At 44.5% G+C, this 17,155-nt stretch overlaps 1 protein-coding gene across 2 annotated transcripts in view; it reads left to right on the forward strand.

The window, feature by feature from the left end:
• The window catches only part of LOC133283350 (E3 ubiquitin-protein ligase SIAH1), a 31,933-nt gene extending 15,791 nt beyond the window's left edge, over positions 1 to 16,142 (forward strand). For both annotated transcript variants that reach the window (XM_061480041.1, XM_061480040.1), the window contains exon 2: positions 14,750 to 16,142. In XM_061480041.1, the coding sequence (XP_061336025.1) occupies positions 14,752 to 15,600 (849 nt within the window). In that variant the 5' untranslated portion in view covers positions 14,750 to 14,751 and the 3' untranslated portion in view covers positions 15,601 to 16,142. The remainder of the gene's footprint in view (positions 1 to 14,749) is intronic.
• The last annotated feature ends 1,013 nt before the right edge of the window (positions 16,143 to 17,155 follow it).

A 17,155-nucleotide genomic window follows, 5' to 3' on the forward strand; every position in this document is an offset into this window, starting at 1 on the left:
TTTACTTGGTTTGTAATTGTATGTTGTTGTATGTTGGTGGGTTAAATATATTGCACTGTTAATGCTTATGCTTGTGATTAACTTGTAGTTTTCAAGATAGCTATAAGAAATTAACTTCTAACTTTTCCATCATAATGTATTATTCATCCTTATGTTAACAAGAGTGATGAAAATGTAGGCTTTGGGCAGGTTTAGTCTTGGTGAATTACAGTTTATAGCTTTATCCAGTTTCTTCCTTGCTTGCTGATCTCAATGGCCTGGTTTACAGATTCCTGCTCACTTTTATTCCCTGCTTGTTTGCATGGTTCTCGGTTGTAGAAGGTGTGTGTTGTGAGAAATAGTCTCTAGATAAAAACTTAAGCTCAGGGTAGACACAGCAGTGAAGCAGCTGTTTATTAACATTTGTGCAAAAACAGGTGTCCTGGCAAGTAGGCACACACAGCAAAAGCAGAACTGTGATTTATATTTCCTACACCCCCCACCCCCCACCACAAGTTCCCTCCCTTGTTTCCCCATTGGTTGGGTACTCCAAGGTTTACAGCCTATCCGATGCGTATAATCTACATGCTAACTGTCCTGCCTCTGGTTAAATTTCCCCTTACTGGATTTTGTATGCCCCTTCCTCTTACTTATTTATCTCCTTTTATGTTTCAGTTTCATAACTCTTTGGCAGACTTGTGGTACCCCAACTTACTGTTTAACCAGCCTGCACCTGCTTAGTTTCAGAGGTTATACAAAGATAGTATTCTTTTTAACCACAGTGTATCTTTTGTCCAGAGATGATACTATCTTTAACTACAGTGTCTTTCATCTAAAAGATTATATTGTCTTTAACCACAATGTGCCTTTCTGATTATGGTATCTCAAAAACTTTGTTTTGTTTCCTTAGTAACTTAGCCCCAGCTCCACTATTGAAAAATCTTAATATTGCAAAGCCTTAATATTGATCTTAAAGCTCTAATATTGTAAAGCCCTAATATTAAAAGCCCCATCCCCAATTATGTGAAAACAGCACTGTTTCTTTCACATATGTGAAGGCTGGTCACATGCAGAAACAGTGATAAAACAGGGCTGTATGGTTCTCTCTAGTACTTGGTTCTTTTCTCTAGTGCTTTGAGGCTTTTAGAACGTTTAAGTACCTCTGTGCATAAGGTCTCCTGCAAAGTTTGTAGGTTGTTTAATTTAACTTTTGAATGGGCCCTGAGAGGTGTAATTAAAGAAAGCAGCCTGTCAGACTGCCCAGGGAAATGGTCTAATGCAGTGGGTTTAACCAAAGTTATCTGCGGGTTACTGGGGATCCCCTGCATCAAGACCCATAGGTTCAAGGAAGATGAAACACAAACATTTCTGAAGTGTGTGTTTAAAATATTTGAAGGGAAACACATTTAGAATTTGACATACAAATATGCATGTGGTGGGGTGTTGAGCAACCTGCTGTAGTGGAAGGTGTCCCTGCCCATGGCAGGGGGTTGGAACTGGATGAGCTTTAAGCTCCCTTCCAACCCAAACCATTCTATGGTTCTGAACTTTTTCCAAGTGAACACTGTGATCACAATTTGATCTCCTGTGTTCAATTAATCTCTGTGTACAGTTTGTTCTAGACCGTAGAATTGCAGTGTGTCATCATGAGTCTTCCACCCATGGGAGGTGGGGAAAAAATTACAACAGTACTCAGTTCTCACAGAGGCCTTACTATCCGAATCCCCTTGTAACAAGCTCATGTGGTGACACTTCCCCAGAACCTCTATTTGATTTGTCACAGTATAGTGGTTTAAGCACAGCCAGTAACTAAGAACCACGCAGCCGCTCGCTCAGTCCTGGAGGGATGGGGAGGAGAATCGAAAGAATGTAACTCCCACGGGTTGAGATAAGAACAGTCCAGTAACTAAGGTATAACACAAATCACTACTGCTGCCACCAATAATAATAATGAAAAGGGAAATAACAAGGAAATAGAATACAACTGCTCACCACCCGCTGACCAATACCCAGCCCAACTTGAGCAGCGATCTAGCCATCCTGGCTAACTGCCCCCAGTTTATATGCTGGACATGACATGCTGTGATATGGAATACCCCTTGGGCTAGTCTGGGTCATGTGTCCCGTCTCTGCTTCCTCCTGGCTTTCCCTCCTCCCTGGCAGAGCATGAGACTCAGAAAAGTCTTTGGTTGGAGTAAACATTACTTAGCAACAACTAAAAACATCAGTGTTGTTCCTAGGCTGAAAGTCAAAACCACAGCACTGCACCATCTACCAAAAAGGAGAAAAATGACTGCTGCTGCTGAACCCAGGACAGTATCCACCCCTTATTCTGTACCATTCACGTCATGCTCAAATCCCACATTTTCAATATACCATCACTTTTGTCTCATATATATATATATATATATATACACATGCATACACGCACACACACAAAGAGGGAGATATTCCTTAGTGCATGGACCAATCCCTATATGCTGAGTTCATCTGGTCCATGATGTTGCCTCCATCTACTGTAACAGTCTTTCAGAGCAGGAGAGGCTGTGTGCAGTATTGGATTGTTGCCTGCTAATGACACTGCGGAACTCATCTGGTCACTGCTAAGTTAGTCTGGTTTCGTCAAAGTTCATTCTTTGTTGGGATGATGGTTGGAGGGAAATCAGGGCCCGTTGCTGATGTCCTGAACACATTTAGTTCGTGGGCTATAAAAGTGCTACATAGCAGGCAAAATCATACAGTTGAGTTCATTGGCTGCTTTCCCCTAAAATCAAATCTTAAGGTACACATCAGACTTCCCCATCTACCCGCATTACCCACCAAGTATATCCAGGTCCCTGAGCAAAAGCAATCCCACAAGTGGGTTTGCCTTTACCTGAAGCAGGAAGAACCCAGACTGTCTTCCTCAGCAGATTCTTTATGTGCACCACAGGAACTTTATCCCCTTCTAATGTATGTAGAAGTTCTGACTGGGTTGGGCCAGCCCTGTTGGCAGATCCTCTGGTGTTGAACAACCAGGTGGCTTTTGGTAAATGTGTATCCCACTGTTCGAAAGTCTCACCACCCGTTGCTCTCAGTGTAGTTTTTAACAGCCCATTGTATCATTCTATTTTCCCACAGGCTGGTTCATGGTAGAGGATGTGATATACCCACTCTTTGGCCCAAGTGTCTCTAAGATTATTCCGGAAATGAGTCCCATTGTCTGACTCAGGTCTCTCTGGGGTGCAGTGTTGCCACAAAATCTGTTTCTCAAGGCCCAGGATAGTGTTCTGGGCAGTGGTGTGGGGTACAGCGTATGTTTCCAGACACCCAGTGGTTGCTACCACCATGGTCAGTGCATGACGCTTGCCTTGGCTTGGTTGGTGGGAGCGTGATATAATCAATCTGCCAGGCTTCCCCATATTTGTACTTCAGCCATCGTTCTCCATACCAAAGAGGCTTTAACCGCTTGGCTTGCTTAATTGCAACAGATGCTTCAGTCGTGAATAACCTCGGCAATAGTGTCCATTGTTAAGCCTACCCCTCCATCACGAGCCCATCTGTATGTTGCATCTCTGCCCTGATGACCTGAAGTGTCATGGGCCCACTGGGCCAAACCTATTTGACCCTTATGTTGCCAATCTAAGTCCATCTGAGGCACTTCAGTCTAAGCAGCTTTATCCACTTGTTGGTTGTTCTGGTGTTACTCAGTGGCCCGACTCTTGGGTGCATGAGCATCTATGTGTCATACCTTCACCACCAGGTTCTGCACCCAGGCAGCGATATCTTGCCACAGTGCAGCAGCCAGGTGGGTTTACTTCTGCGTTGCCAGTTGCTCTGCTTCCATCGCTGCAACGACTCACATAGGGCATTTGTCACCATCCATAAATTACTGGCCACTTTTCTCGTTCATCGATGTCCAAGGCCAGCTGGATGGCTTTCACCTCGGCAAACTGACTTGATTCACCCTCTCCTTCAGCAGTTTCTGCAACTTGTTGTTGGGGTCTTCATAAAGTTGCCTTCCATCTCCGATGCTTTCCCACAATATGGTAGGACCTATCAGGAAACAAAGCATATTGCTTCTGACTTTCTGAGTTACTATTATGTGGTGGGGCCTCTTAATCACACATCACCTCCTCCTCTGGTGGCATTCCAAAATCTTTGCCCTCTGGTGATTCCATGATTACTTCTAGAATTCCTGGACGACTGGGATTTCACATTCAAGCTCATTGTGTAAGTGCAGCCGACTTATTCCATGTAGCATCGGTTGCATGATGTGTAGAGAAGACTGCCTTTGAACATCCAGCCCAGCATCAGCAACTGGAGTGCCAGGAGGAGCTGTGCTTCAGTGCCAATCACTTCTGAAGCAGCTTGACCCCCTTCATAGTCTGACAGTATCTATTTTTTTTAGTGGGAGTGTAGCTGTCCTCAGATCCTCTGTATCCTCAACTTCAAAAGTCAAGGGGTAAACCTCGAGTCTCCCCTGGAGCTTTCTGCCAGAGGCTCCAGGTAGTACCATTCTCCCCGGCTGTGGTGTAGAGTACGTTTTTTACATCTGGCCTTGTCTGGACTGGTCCACGGTCCTACTGCATGAACTATCTCTTGTTTAATTTGCTCAAAGGCTTGTTGTTGCTCAGGGCCCCATTTGAAATCGTTCTTCTTCCAGGTCACATAATAGAGAGGGCTTACAATCACACTGTAATTTGGGAAGTGCATTATCCCAAACCCCACAACATCCAAGAAAGCTTGTGTTTCTTTCTTATTAGTTGGTGGAGACGTTGTTATCTTGTTGATCACGTCTGTGGGGATCTGGTGACGTCCATCTTGCCATTTTATTCCCCCAAATTGAATCTCTTGTGCAGGTCCAGTGACTTTAATATACCTCTTATATCTTCTCTCTCGAGCAGTAGGACATCTTTTGTTAATATCTGAGACATGGGTTGGTACATGTGGGGAGCTGGATAGATCAGATAGATCGTCTCTCAATTGTCTGAACTCCTGAGACAGTTTTTCCATAGCTGAAATGATGGAAGGGGTAAGATTGTCTTCGAGCTCTTGGAGGTGATGAATCACTTAATCCAGTGCAGTCTGGATCAATCTATGGCAGATGGTAGGGCTGTGTTTCCACCCCTGTGGCAGTCGGTTCTGAGTTTACTGTGCGCCCCTCCTAGTAAAAGCTAACTGTGGCCTGCACTTTGCTGCCGAAAGAATTGAGAAAAAGACTTTCTCCCTGGTCATAGGTGGCTATTAAAGGGTGAGCGGGTCCTGCTGATCACTCATTGGCTTTCCAGTCTATGCATCAGCTTATGGATGGGAATCAGGGAGTCTCGGTTGGTGCGATATTGCTGCCGGTCCATTGTTGTGGTCGCGATTGGCACTTGGTATTTTTCGATCTTCAGCAACCCCACAACAGAAGGATCCTCTGAGAGACAAGTCAAGGTGGGCAGCTACTTAATTTCCTCTGTCTCCAAAGCAGCAATACCAGAAGCCTATTGGTTCCCTTTTGGGTCTTTGAAGTACCCTCTCTTGAGGTAGTCTATGCCAAGCATGCATGGAGCCTCTGGACCAGTCACAATGGGCTGCTTTTGCCACTTTCTCCCTGAGGCTGAATTCAGCCTCCAGTACAATCAACTTCTGGGATCCTTCTGTCACTCCAGAAATATAAATGGGTTCCACCCTTTGACGGCTTTATGGCATCAGGGTACACTGTGCACCAGTATCTACTAGAGCCTTATACTTCTGTGGGACTGATGTGCCAGGCCATCTGATCCACACAGTCCAGTAAATCCGATTGTCCCCTACGTCCACCTGGCTGGTGGCACGTCCCATCTAATACTCATCACAACATCGGGCACTTAGGTCTTGTAGACATGTGTTAGTCTTCTTTATAACAGGAGCTGGAGTAAAATCAGCTCTTCCCCTCCATCTGGGAACCTCCTCACCAAAGACTGAAGCTGCAGCTTTCATGGGATGATCATACTTGACCTTTGTTCTCCTCTTTAGTTCATGCACCCGTTCCCCCAGAGCTGAGGTAGGTTCATAGAATCATAGAATAGTTAGGGTTGGAAAGGACCTTAAGATCATCTAGTTCCAATGCCCCTGCCATGGGCAGGGACACCTCACACTAAACCATCTCACCCAAGGCTCTGTCCGACCTGGCCTTGAACACTGCCAGGGATGGAGCATTCACAGCTTCCTTGGGCGACCCATTCCAGTGCCTCACCACCCTTACAGTAAAGAACTTCCTCCTCATATCCAGTCTAAACTTCCCCTGTTTAAGTTTTAACCTGTTACCCCTTGTCCTGTCACTACAGTCTCTAATGAAGAGTCCCCCCCCAGCTTCCCTATAGGCCCCCTTCAGATACCAGAAGGCTGCTATGAGGTCTCCATGCAGCCTTCTCTTCTCCAGGCTGAACCGCCGCAACTTTCTCAGCCTGTCTTAGTATGGGAGGTGCTCCAGTCCCCTGATCGTCCTCGTGGCCCTTCTCTGGCCTTGTTCCAACAGTTCCATGTCCTTTTTATAAAAGATGCATGTAACAAATTTTCATGAGTTTTTTTCAATGGTTTTCAATAAAGTAACAGACCACCACCACTTTGTTTTCATAAGATAACTAAGTAAATATTGAAGTGACACATGTGTTCTCACTATTTACAATGGCCAAAGATTAATTATTTTTTTAACAAAGCAAGGAAATAGAAGGGAATAAAGGAATATTACAGGTGCTAGAAATGAATATAATTTTTATTCAAATTCACTTTCTCTGAGATTGTTTACTGTGTTTTTTATTTTTTTTAACGCTAGGAATTATATTTCAGACACATACACCTAAGCATATTATTGCTGAAGGTTTCTGGTTTTATCTTAATTATCACACAAATATTGTTGCTCTGTAGCTCAAATATGAAGTAATTGGTTTTCATTTAGATGACTAAATGGATAATATTTCTGTACAGTGGTGTTTAGAAGGAGTTATCAGAATAATTGGCAGCTTAAAACTGGATCAGAGCTCGATGATGTAACGGCAGGCTTGATTTTTTGTTTTTCTAGGTAGTATTGAGTTTTGTAATGATTAAATTGTATTTCTTTCATTATGTTAATAGGACATGGTTAGAATGAGCTTAGAATCATAGAATCATAGAATAGTTAGGGTTGGAAAGGATCTTAAGATCATCTAGTTCCAACGCCCCTGCCATGGGCAGGGACACCTCACACTAAACCGTATCACCCAAGGCTCTGTTCAACCTGGCCTTGAACACTGCCAGGGATGGAGCATTCACAGCTTCCTTGGGCAACCCATTCCAGTGCCTCACCACCCTTACAGTAAAGAACTTCCTCCTTATATCCAATCTGAACTTCTCCTGTTTAAGAATTAACCCGTTACCCCTTGTCCTGTCACTACAGTCCTAATGAAGAGTCCCTCCCCAGCATCCCTATAGGCCCCCTTCAGATACCAGAAGGCTGCTATGAGGTCTCCACACAGCCTTCTCTTCTCCAGGCTGAACAGCCTCAACATTCTCAGCCTGTCTTCGTATGGGAGGTGCTCCATTCCCCTGATCGTCCTCGTGGCCCTCCTCTGGACTTGTTCCAACAGTTCCATGTCCTTTTTATGTTGAGGACACCAGAACTGCACACAATACTCCAGGTGAGGTCCCACAGAGGCAGAGTAGAGGGGCAGGATCATCTCCTTCGACCTCCTGGTCGCGCTCCTTTTGATGCAGCCCAGGATAATGGTTGGCTTTCTGGGCTGCAAGCGCACGCTGCTGGCTCATGTTCACCAGCACCCCCAAGTCCTTCTCCGCAGGGTTGCTCTGAATCTCTTCTCTGCCCAACCTGTAGCTGTGCCTGGGATTGCCCCGACCCAGGTGTAGGATCTTGCACTTGTCATAGTTAAATTTCATGAGGTTGGCATCAGCCCACCTCACAAGCGTGTCGAGGTCCCTCTGGATGGCATTCCTTCCCTCTAGCGTATCAACCAAACCACACAGCTTGGTGTCATCAGCAAACTTGCTGAGGGTATGCTCAATCCCACTGTCCATGACACCAAATAAATGTTGAACAAGACCAGTCCCAACACCGATCCCTGAGGGACACCACTCGTTACTGCTCTCCAGCTGGACATTGAACCATTGACCACAACTCTTTGCGTGCGGCCATCCAGCCTGTTCTTTATCCACTGAGTGGTCCGCCTATCAAATTTATGTCTCTCCAATTTAGAGACAAAGATGTCATGTGGGACAGCGTTGAACACTTTGCACAAGTCCAGGCAGATGACATCAACTGCTCTGACCCTGTCCATCAGTTCCATAGCCCCATCGTAGAAGGCCACCAAATTGGTCAGGCAGGATTTCCCCTTAGTGAAGCCATGTTGGCTGTCACCAAGCACCTTGTTGTTTTTCATGTGCCTTAGCATGCCTTCCAGGAGAATCTGTTCCAAGATTTTGCCAGGCACAGAGGTGAGACTAACTGGTCTGTAATTCCCTGGGTCATCCGTTTTCCCCTTCTTGAAAATGGGAGTTAAATTTATCTTTTTTGAGTTGTCGGATATTTCACCTGTCTGCCATGATTTCTCAAATATGTTGGGCAGTGGCTTAACATCTTCCTTTGCCAGCTCCTTCAGGACCCACGGGTGGATTTCATCAGGTCCCATGGACTTGTGCATGTTCAGGTTTTTAAGATGCTCTTGAACCAGATTCTCTCCTGCAGTGGGCCCAAGCTCTTCATTCTCACAGACCCTGCATCTGCCTTCCAAGTCTAGGGTGGTGTGGTCAGAGCCTTTGCCAGTGAAGACCGAGGCAAAGAAGTCATTCAGGACCTCAGCCTTCTCCAAATCCTCTGTAGCTAGTTCTCCCCAGAGCTTCCAGAGCGGGCCTACGTTGTCCCTAGTCTGTTTTTTATTTGCTACTTACCTGTAGAATCCCTTCCTGTTATTCTTAACATCCCTAGCCAAGTTTAATTCTAACTGGGCCTTAGCTTTCCTAACCTGGTCCCTAGCTTCCCGGACAACATCCCTGTACTCTTCCCAGGCCGCCTGTCTTTGCTTCCACCTTTTATAAGCCTTTTTTCATTTGAATTTTCCTCAGCAGCTCCTTATCCATCTATGCAGGTCTCCTGGCCCTCCTGCTGCGCTTCCTTCTAGTTGGGATGCAACACTCCTGAGCCTGTAGCAGGTGATCCTTGAATATCAACCAAGAGTCTTGGTCCCCCCTGCCCTCTAGGGCTATATCCCATGGAACCTTCCGAAGCAGGTTCCTGAAGAGGTGAAAGTCTGCTCTTTTGAAGTCCAGGGCAGTGAGCTTGCTTCATGCTCTTCTCACTGTCCTGAGGATCTCGATTTCGACCATCTCGTGATCGCTGCATCCAAGGCTGCCCTGGGTCATCACATTTCCAACGAGCCCTTCCCTGTTGGTGAACACGAGGTCAAGTATGGCGCCTCTCCTTGTCGGCTCCTCTATAACTTGCAGAAGGAAGTTGTTTTCCACACAATTGGGGAACCTCCTGGATTGCTTGTGCCTGGCTGTACCATCCCTCCAACAGATGTCAGGGTGGTTGAAGTCCCCCACGAGAACAAGTGCCTGTGAGCGTGAGGCTTTTCCTATGTGTCTATAGCGTGCTTCATCTGCAGGTTCTCCTTGATCAGCTGGTCTGTAACAGATCCCCACAGTAGTGTTTCCCATAGCTGTTTTCCCTTTAACCCTGACCCACAAACTCTCTGTCGACTGATCACTTGTCCCCAGACAGAGTTCCATACTCTCCATCCAATCCCTAGCATAAAGGGCAACTCCCCCTCCCCACCTGCCCGGCCTGTCTTTTCTAAAGAGCCTGTAATCTTCCATTCCAACACTCCAGTCATAGGAGCCATCCCACCATGTTTCTGTGAAGCCTATTATATCATACCCCCGTAGATGTGCACACATCTCTAATTCCTCTTGTTTGTTCCCCATGCCACAGGTGTTTGTATAGAGGCATCTGAGCCAAGCTCCAAATGAAGCCGTCTCATTGGCTGGAGTGGCTGGAATATCTCTACGTTGTTCCAAACATTTATTTTAGGTGCTGGCAACTGACTGGGTGTGTTGGGATGGAATGATGCTCCCCTCCCCCAACACTTCTAGCTTAAAGCCTCCTTGACCTGTCTGGCAAGACTTCTACCAAAATTGCTCTTCCCCTTCCTTATCAGACCAGCTCCACCAGCCCCCAGTAGACCTGGCCTACAAACTTGGGTCCCGTGTTCAAGACACAGAAACCCCTGACTATGACACCCCCCTTTTAGCCATTTATTAACCTGGCTAATCCTCCTAGCTTTTTTTAGGTCCTCCCCTGTATCCTGGAGAATTGACGAAAAGACAGTCTGTGCTCCAGAACCCCTAACCACCTCTCCCAGGGCTCTGTAGTCTTTCTTTATGTTCCCCAGGCTAAAACTGTCTGTATCCCTAGCACCCACATGTATCACTAGAAGTGGGTAATAGTCTGTGGGACTTACTAGAGCAGGCAGCCTCTCTGCAGCATCCCTGATCTGTGCCCCCAGTAGGCAACACACCTCCCTGAGACTGGGTCAGGCCAACAGATGAGTGCTTCTGTCCCTTTCAGTGTAGATTCCCCTACTACTATGACCCTCCGCTTTTTCCTGGCAGCACCAGTAGAGATCTTCTTTACCAGTACTCGCACTCCCTGGGGCAGGTTTTTAACCACTCAGGGATGGTGCTGCTGCCAGGTCCTGGGCAGGTCCTTTCGAGGACTTGAGGCTCCCTCGATGGCTCTTGCCTCTCTGAGTTGAGGCTCCTTGACGCTGATCTCCCCCTGCTCCGGTGTTGAAGGCGTCCTCTCGAGCTACTCACCTCAGCAATCGACCAACCCACTTTCTCATGACTTCTCCATGATCCCGCAGGTAAAACCATAGGGTGTCCTATGGCGTATACCTCCTATATCTTCTCTATAGAACAGTAGGATGCCTTTCGTTAATAGCTGAGACATGGGTTGGTACATGTGGGGAGCTGGATATATCAGATAGATCATCTCTCAATTGTTTGAACTCCTGAGACAGTTTTTTGACAGCTGAAATGATGGAAGGGGTAAGATTGTCTTCGAGCTCTCGGAGTTGAAGAATCATTTCATCCACTGTTGGTGGTGCTATGTCATTTCAGGTTATTGTTTCGAATGAGTGGGCATATGATGACGGTGTACTCTGTGTAAATTTCTGCCTTATGGGCTGCGTACATTCAACTTCATCTGGATCTGTGGGTCCACTTCCCGCGTCTGGCCTGTGATAGATGATCTCTACAGTGGCTGATTCCCTCAGAGACTGGATGCCTTTCTCTAGAGTAGTCCACTTGGCTGAACTACTCATAAAATCATCCTTGTATGGAAACCTTTCTTTCACAGCTGCCAAGAGCTGCCTCCAAAGGCTGAGGTACTGTTTCTCTTTTGAAATTGCTTTGTCAATTCCCCCTTCTCTAGCAAGTGATCCCAGCTGCTTAGCTTCCCTACTTTCTTGATCATGATCGTCAGCCCCATTGTCCCAGCATCAGAGCAACCAGGTGATGATGTGCTCCCCTGGTTGATGGTTAAAAGCTTTATTCATATTCTGTAGCTCAGTTTAGGTCCTGGGTTGAGAAGTCTTTTTCTTCCTCTCCCTCTGATTCACATATTAATAACTCTTGTTCAGATGGTGCCCCTCTAGTGTGCACATTGGGTCTTCATCTTTCTTCACTGTACGGGTTGTTCTTTGTGCCTCTTGTTTGCTTTTCCCCTTGCATACAGGGGCAACCAGTACTGGCACAAATTGGTCCTCTGGTTTAGCTGCAGTGATTATCACTGTGGTTCGAGTGGCTGTAGTATCTGTTGTTGGGGCTGGTGTAGCCGCTGTGCTTGGGGTTTGAGTAGCACCAGCAGCTGCGCTGTCTGTTGCTGTTGGGCTTTGGATAGCTGCTGTACTTGTCGCTGGGGTTGGTGTTGTTGCTGTGCTTGGAGCTGGAGTAGCTGCGCTGTCTGTTGCTGTCAGAGTTTGAGCAGCTGCTGTACTTGTCACTAGGGTTGGTGTAGCTTTTGTATTTGGAATTGGAGTAGCTGAGTTTTCTGTTACTTTACCATCAGATCCAGAGACATTTTTTTCCCTTTCAAGGTGCTGGACAGTGTTGAGCAGGGCTCTGTAGGAGTAGGCCAAGACCCAGCACATTGCCATGATTTGATTTGTCCCTCTCTGGTATGACCAGCGTGACAACACACCTCATTTAAGTGTTTTACTAATTTTTCTGGATTTTGCACTTGTTCAATGGTCAAGTTCCAAAGCACTGGAGGGGCCCACTGGCCTAGATACTTGCCCATACTATCCCACACACCCTGCCACTCATAACTGTCCAGCCTCAGGGAAAAACTCTTGCTCCTCCTTTATCTTCGTCTAACCCTAGACAAGACCTAAATCCGACTCTGTTTAACTTTTGAGATCAGACGAAATGGTTGTGGATAAAATACACTCTATGCGTGCCAACATGGTGATCCTCATCACAATCAGCAGGCAGGTCTCAAGGCTCCCCAAAGGCCATTCAAAACCTTCAGAACTCTCAAATGCTCCTGTAAATAGTCTGGTGGGGGACTGGGAAGGTAAGGGAATGTCTTCTTCATAGGTTGACCACCCGAGGTGGAAACAGAAGATGTGTAATTGCTAAACACTTCTTTTATATACCTCCCCAAGTATAGGGGTGGTGACCACACTGGGAATGCAAGCCAGATCAGTTTCATAATCAATGAGCGTTTTGTATTACAAGTCGTTACCATAAAGTACAGTGTAGCAAGAACCTTAGCCCAGGCTCCCCAGCCAATAAACACTGAAATAGCCAATACTGGCTATAAGTAAGGTACAACATGCTGAAACTTTCAGGTCTAGAGCAACAGCTTTGAGAGCCAATAAATCAGTATTGTGATGAGCAACTATTAATCCAAAATAATGAATGCTTATCACAAATACAATTAGACACACTCTGCTCAGATCTGTCATTATCTCAACCCTTTGTGCCCCACGTTTGGTGCCACAAAGAACTGTCAGGGTTTAAGCTCAGCCGGTAAGTCAGAACCACGCAGCTGCTTGCTCACTCCTCTCCCCTTCCTCCTCCCCCTCCCGGAGGGATGTGGAGGAGAATAGGAAGAATCTTGCTCCCATGGGTTGAGATAAGAACAGTCCAGTAACTAAGGTATAACACAAAAGCACTACTGCTACCACCAGTAATAATAATGATAAGGGAAATAACAAGGGAAGAGACTACAACTGCCCACCACCCACCGACCAATACCCAGCCCGACCCAAGCAGTTAGCTAGCTCTTCTGGGTAACTGCTCTCAGTTTATATACTGGGCATGACGTCCTGTGGTATGGAATAACCCTTTGGCTAGTCTGTGTCAGGTGTCCCGTCTCTGCTTCCTCCTGGCTTCCCCTCCTCCCTGGCAGAGCATGAGACTCAGAAAAGTCCTTTGTCAGAGTAAACATTACTTAACAACAAGTAAGAATATCAGTGTTATTGATATAAGGAAAGCAAGTGCCTGGAAATCATAGTGTTAAGATCCTTTTAACTTAACTTTCTATCTCTGAGATAGAGAACAATGTTTGTGTTGTAAGTCTGTGGTGTGATAACAGGATTTAGTAGTCTTGCTAACAAGAGTGAATTATTTCTTACCATCTTTCTAATTATCACTTAGTTTGGAGATAGTGCCTCCCAAATATCTCCTAGCTTAGGGTACTCCTTGTCTGGCCATCCTGTTCTGCTTGCAATAAATTTTGTATGAAGGTCACACTGTCCTAAATCTTTGCCAGCTATCAGAAACTTATAGATATGGCTGGTTTCAGCTAGTTTTGTGATTACTGGGGCATCCAACTGTTCCAAAGGTGAAAAGTACGCTTCTTACTTCATCTTGAAGACCCGTCCCCACAACCATCAGAGGGCAGTGCACAAGTGCCAAAAGGGAGGAGACTTAGGATAATGAGTACCTAAACTAATTGTAATATCCCCACTGCTCTCTCGGGAACCTAATGAATATGAATGTTTGTGTGTAATAAATATCTGCTCGCTTAACCCCTCGGTGTGCAAGTTAGGAGGCGCGATACCCCCTTGCACCTGGGCTGAACCACGGAATCACACTCTACACCTCGGAGAGAGTTATAAAGCAGGTATGTTTATTACCATGAAGAGTCACTATCCTGTCCTGGGGAACAAAGCAGTGCAGTGATCTCTGAGCTGTGGTTTTCTTTGGTACTGGTTTTCAGTTTTTTAAAATTATACAGTAAACATGATCACTTAGAATGTCATATCCAGAAGATTCTCCCCCCCCCTTTAAAAATTATTGGTTTCTTATCTCACTAAATACATAGCAATTTAAAATTCAGCCTTTAGACTTGTTCCATAGTGCTCATAGTTGTTACACCCAGTGATCTGGGTGGAGTGTTTTGTTAATGCAGTATTAAAAATAAACCCCAAACAACCACCACCAACAAACTTTGAGGATTTCAATCCCATTTTTAGTGTATCTTTATTCATCACCCTTGCAGTTTCCAGCAGGTAAATTCCAGTTCAGAATAATTACAGAACCTTTTCACTTGTTAAATCTCCATCTTGTAAAAGTGTCTATTGTATGCAGCACAACAGATATTCTCCATGTAAAATATCCACAGTTTGCATTACATAGGTTTTTTTTTCTGTCATTTGTATCTGGTTTCTTTTGAGGCTTCTTTGTAAATCAAGAAAATTTGTTTGCAAAAGGAAATAAAATGTGTCTGAGTACTCATTCTTTTTTTTCTGTTCTGTTGCAGAAATGAGCCGTCAGACTGCTACAGCTCTACCCACAGGTACTTCAAAGTGTACACCATCACAGAGGGTCCCTGCACTTACAGGCACTACAGCTTCCAATAATGACTTGGCTAGTCTCTTTGAGTGTCCTGTATGTTTTGACTATGTGCTGCCACCAATTCTTCAGTGTCAGAGTGGTCATCTTGTTTGTAGCAACTGTCGCCCCAAACTTACGTGCTGTCCGACTTGCCGAGGCCCACTGGGCTCCATTCGTAACCTGGCTATGGAGAAAGTTGCTAATTCTGTACTATTCCCATGTAAATATGCCTCTTCCGGATGTGAGATAACTTTGCCGCACACAGAAAAAGCAGACCATGAGGAGCTGTGTGAGTTTAGGCCTTATTCCTGTCCATGTCCCGGTGCTTCATGTAAATGGCAAGGTTCTCTAGATGCTGTAATGCCACACCTGATGCATCAACATAAGTCCATTACAACACTTCAGGGAGAAGATATAGTGTTTCTTGCTACAGACATTAATCTTCCTGGTGCTGTTGACTGGGTTATGATGCAGTCTTGTTTTGGCTTTCATTTCATGTTGGTACTGGAGAAACAGGAGAAGTATGATGGTCATCAGCAGTTCTTTGCGATTGTACAGCTGATAGGAACCCGCAAGCAAGCAGAAAACTTTGCTTATCGACTGGAGTTAAATGGTCATAGACGGCGATTGACTTGGGAAGCAACTCCTCGATCTATCCATGAAGGAATTGCAACAGCCATTATGAATAGTGACTGCCTAGTCTTTGACACCAGCATTGCACAGCTCTTTGCAGAAAATGGCAATTTAGGCATCAATGTAACTATATCCATGTGTTGAAATGGCAGTCCAACCTCTTGAGGCCAGTGTTTAAACCGTTGCATTTAATTTAGGTGAAACTAGGGTAACCATCTTTCTTTGACTGTCAAACAAATTAGTTGGTAGATGGAGGGTAGACATATGAAGGTAAATAAAAGGAAAGGCTGTTAATTTAGAGGAAGCAGTTGCATGTAGTAACACTACCATATTTAAAATATAGTCAGCAGTAAACCACTGAAAAAAAAATATATACACCCAAAATGGGCATCTTTTGTATTAAGAATTGATTTTACAGGAAATCTTGTTGTAAAATAATTCTAAAAGCTTGTTTGTAGATTGATTGTACTGTTGAGAAGGATACTGTTTCATGGTTTTGTTTGTGTTATTTTTCCTCCCCCCTTTGACTGACAAGCCATGTTGAATGATCTGGTCTCTGGCTACTGCCCCCTCTTTTGTAAGTCACTACATAGTATTGCTGCTGTTGATGTATATTTTCTGCGTATTTGCTAATTTTCATTAACTTCTAGTTTTTCATTAAATAAATATTACTTTCTTTTCTGTAATTCAGGTTTTTATCTTTTTTTTTTTTTTAAAATTAATTACCAGTGTCATCTTTTGCTATGCATAATTGCTATGGTAAAACTTCTATTTCTGTATGTTTGGTAAATTTTGTCTCTTTCCAGTAGTCAACTCATTGGTGATGCTGTTCTTAATTGAGCTATTTGTGAGTGTACTGAACTTGAAAGAAGCACTTCTATTGAAAGGTGTATCAGGGAAACAAAGCTCTTCTAAAAACAGGTCAAGATGATGTTGTACTTTGAGTTATCTTCTACCAAAAAAGGAACAATTACTAAGAATTTTATGAATTTAAACTAATTCATGCTTCAAATTTTAGAGATACTTAGAAACTTGATTGCATTCTTGTATTTGTTTTCAGTACAAAGAAGGTATTGTTTTATGCAGCATTTGTAATATTAAGCCCAGACCATTTGTTTAAAAAAAAATAAAAACAAAAGGCAGTCAGATTGAAATTTTTTCAGTCTTTTTATATTTGTCATTAAAAGAATACCTGGCAAATTAAAAACAAAACCCTAACCCAACTTTTGCTTTTTGCGTTAGCTCAGTTTGGCACATTCATGCTTGCCTTCATGGGTTTTGGTTGTTACTGAAGGAACTGTCTTGAATTGATTTCTGTATATTACTGACATGATGGATGTTACAATACAGTCTCTTACAGGTGTGACTCCCTAGCCAGAAAGGCTTTTGAAGGATACTGGGCTTTACACCGTCTGTATGTGAAAGACTGAACCATAAATGTATACAGTACTTGTGTTCCAAAGCATAGACACAGAGACTAAGGTGAAAAGCTGTTTGAAAGAGATCTTTGTCAAACCTGGTGGTAGTGGACATCTGGTTGGGGAGCTAGGCTGGCTAATAACTACTTTTGTAACCCATTAAAATACAGTTTATTTACTGTGCACTGTCTTAACTTTCTTGTCAGAGGTTGATTTGTTAAGACAACTCTTGTTCTTACTATTTTGCGTGATGAGGTAAGTAGTTCTAAGGGTAAGGAAGA

Source organism: Pezoporus flaviventris, unplaced genomic scaffold (assembly GCF_033815535.1).
Source record: "Pezoporus flaviventris isolate CSIRO_AGI_PZ_B2104156 unplaced genomic scaffold, CSIRO_AGI_Pfla_v1 ptg000166l, whole genome shotgun sequence".
Classification (NCBI taxonomy): Eukaryota; Metazoa; Chordata; class Aves; order Psittaciformes; family Psittacidae; genus Pezoporus; species Pezoporus flaviventris.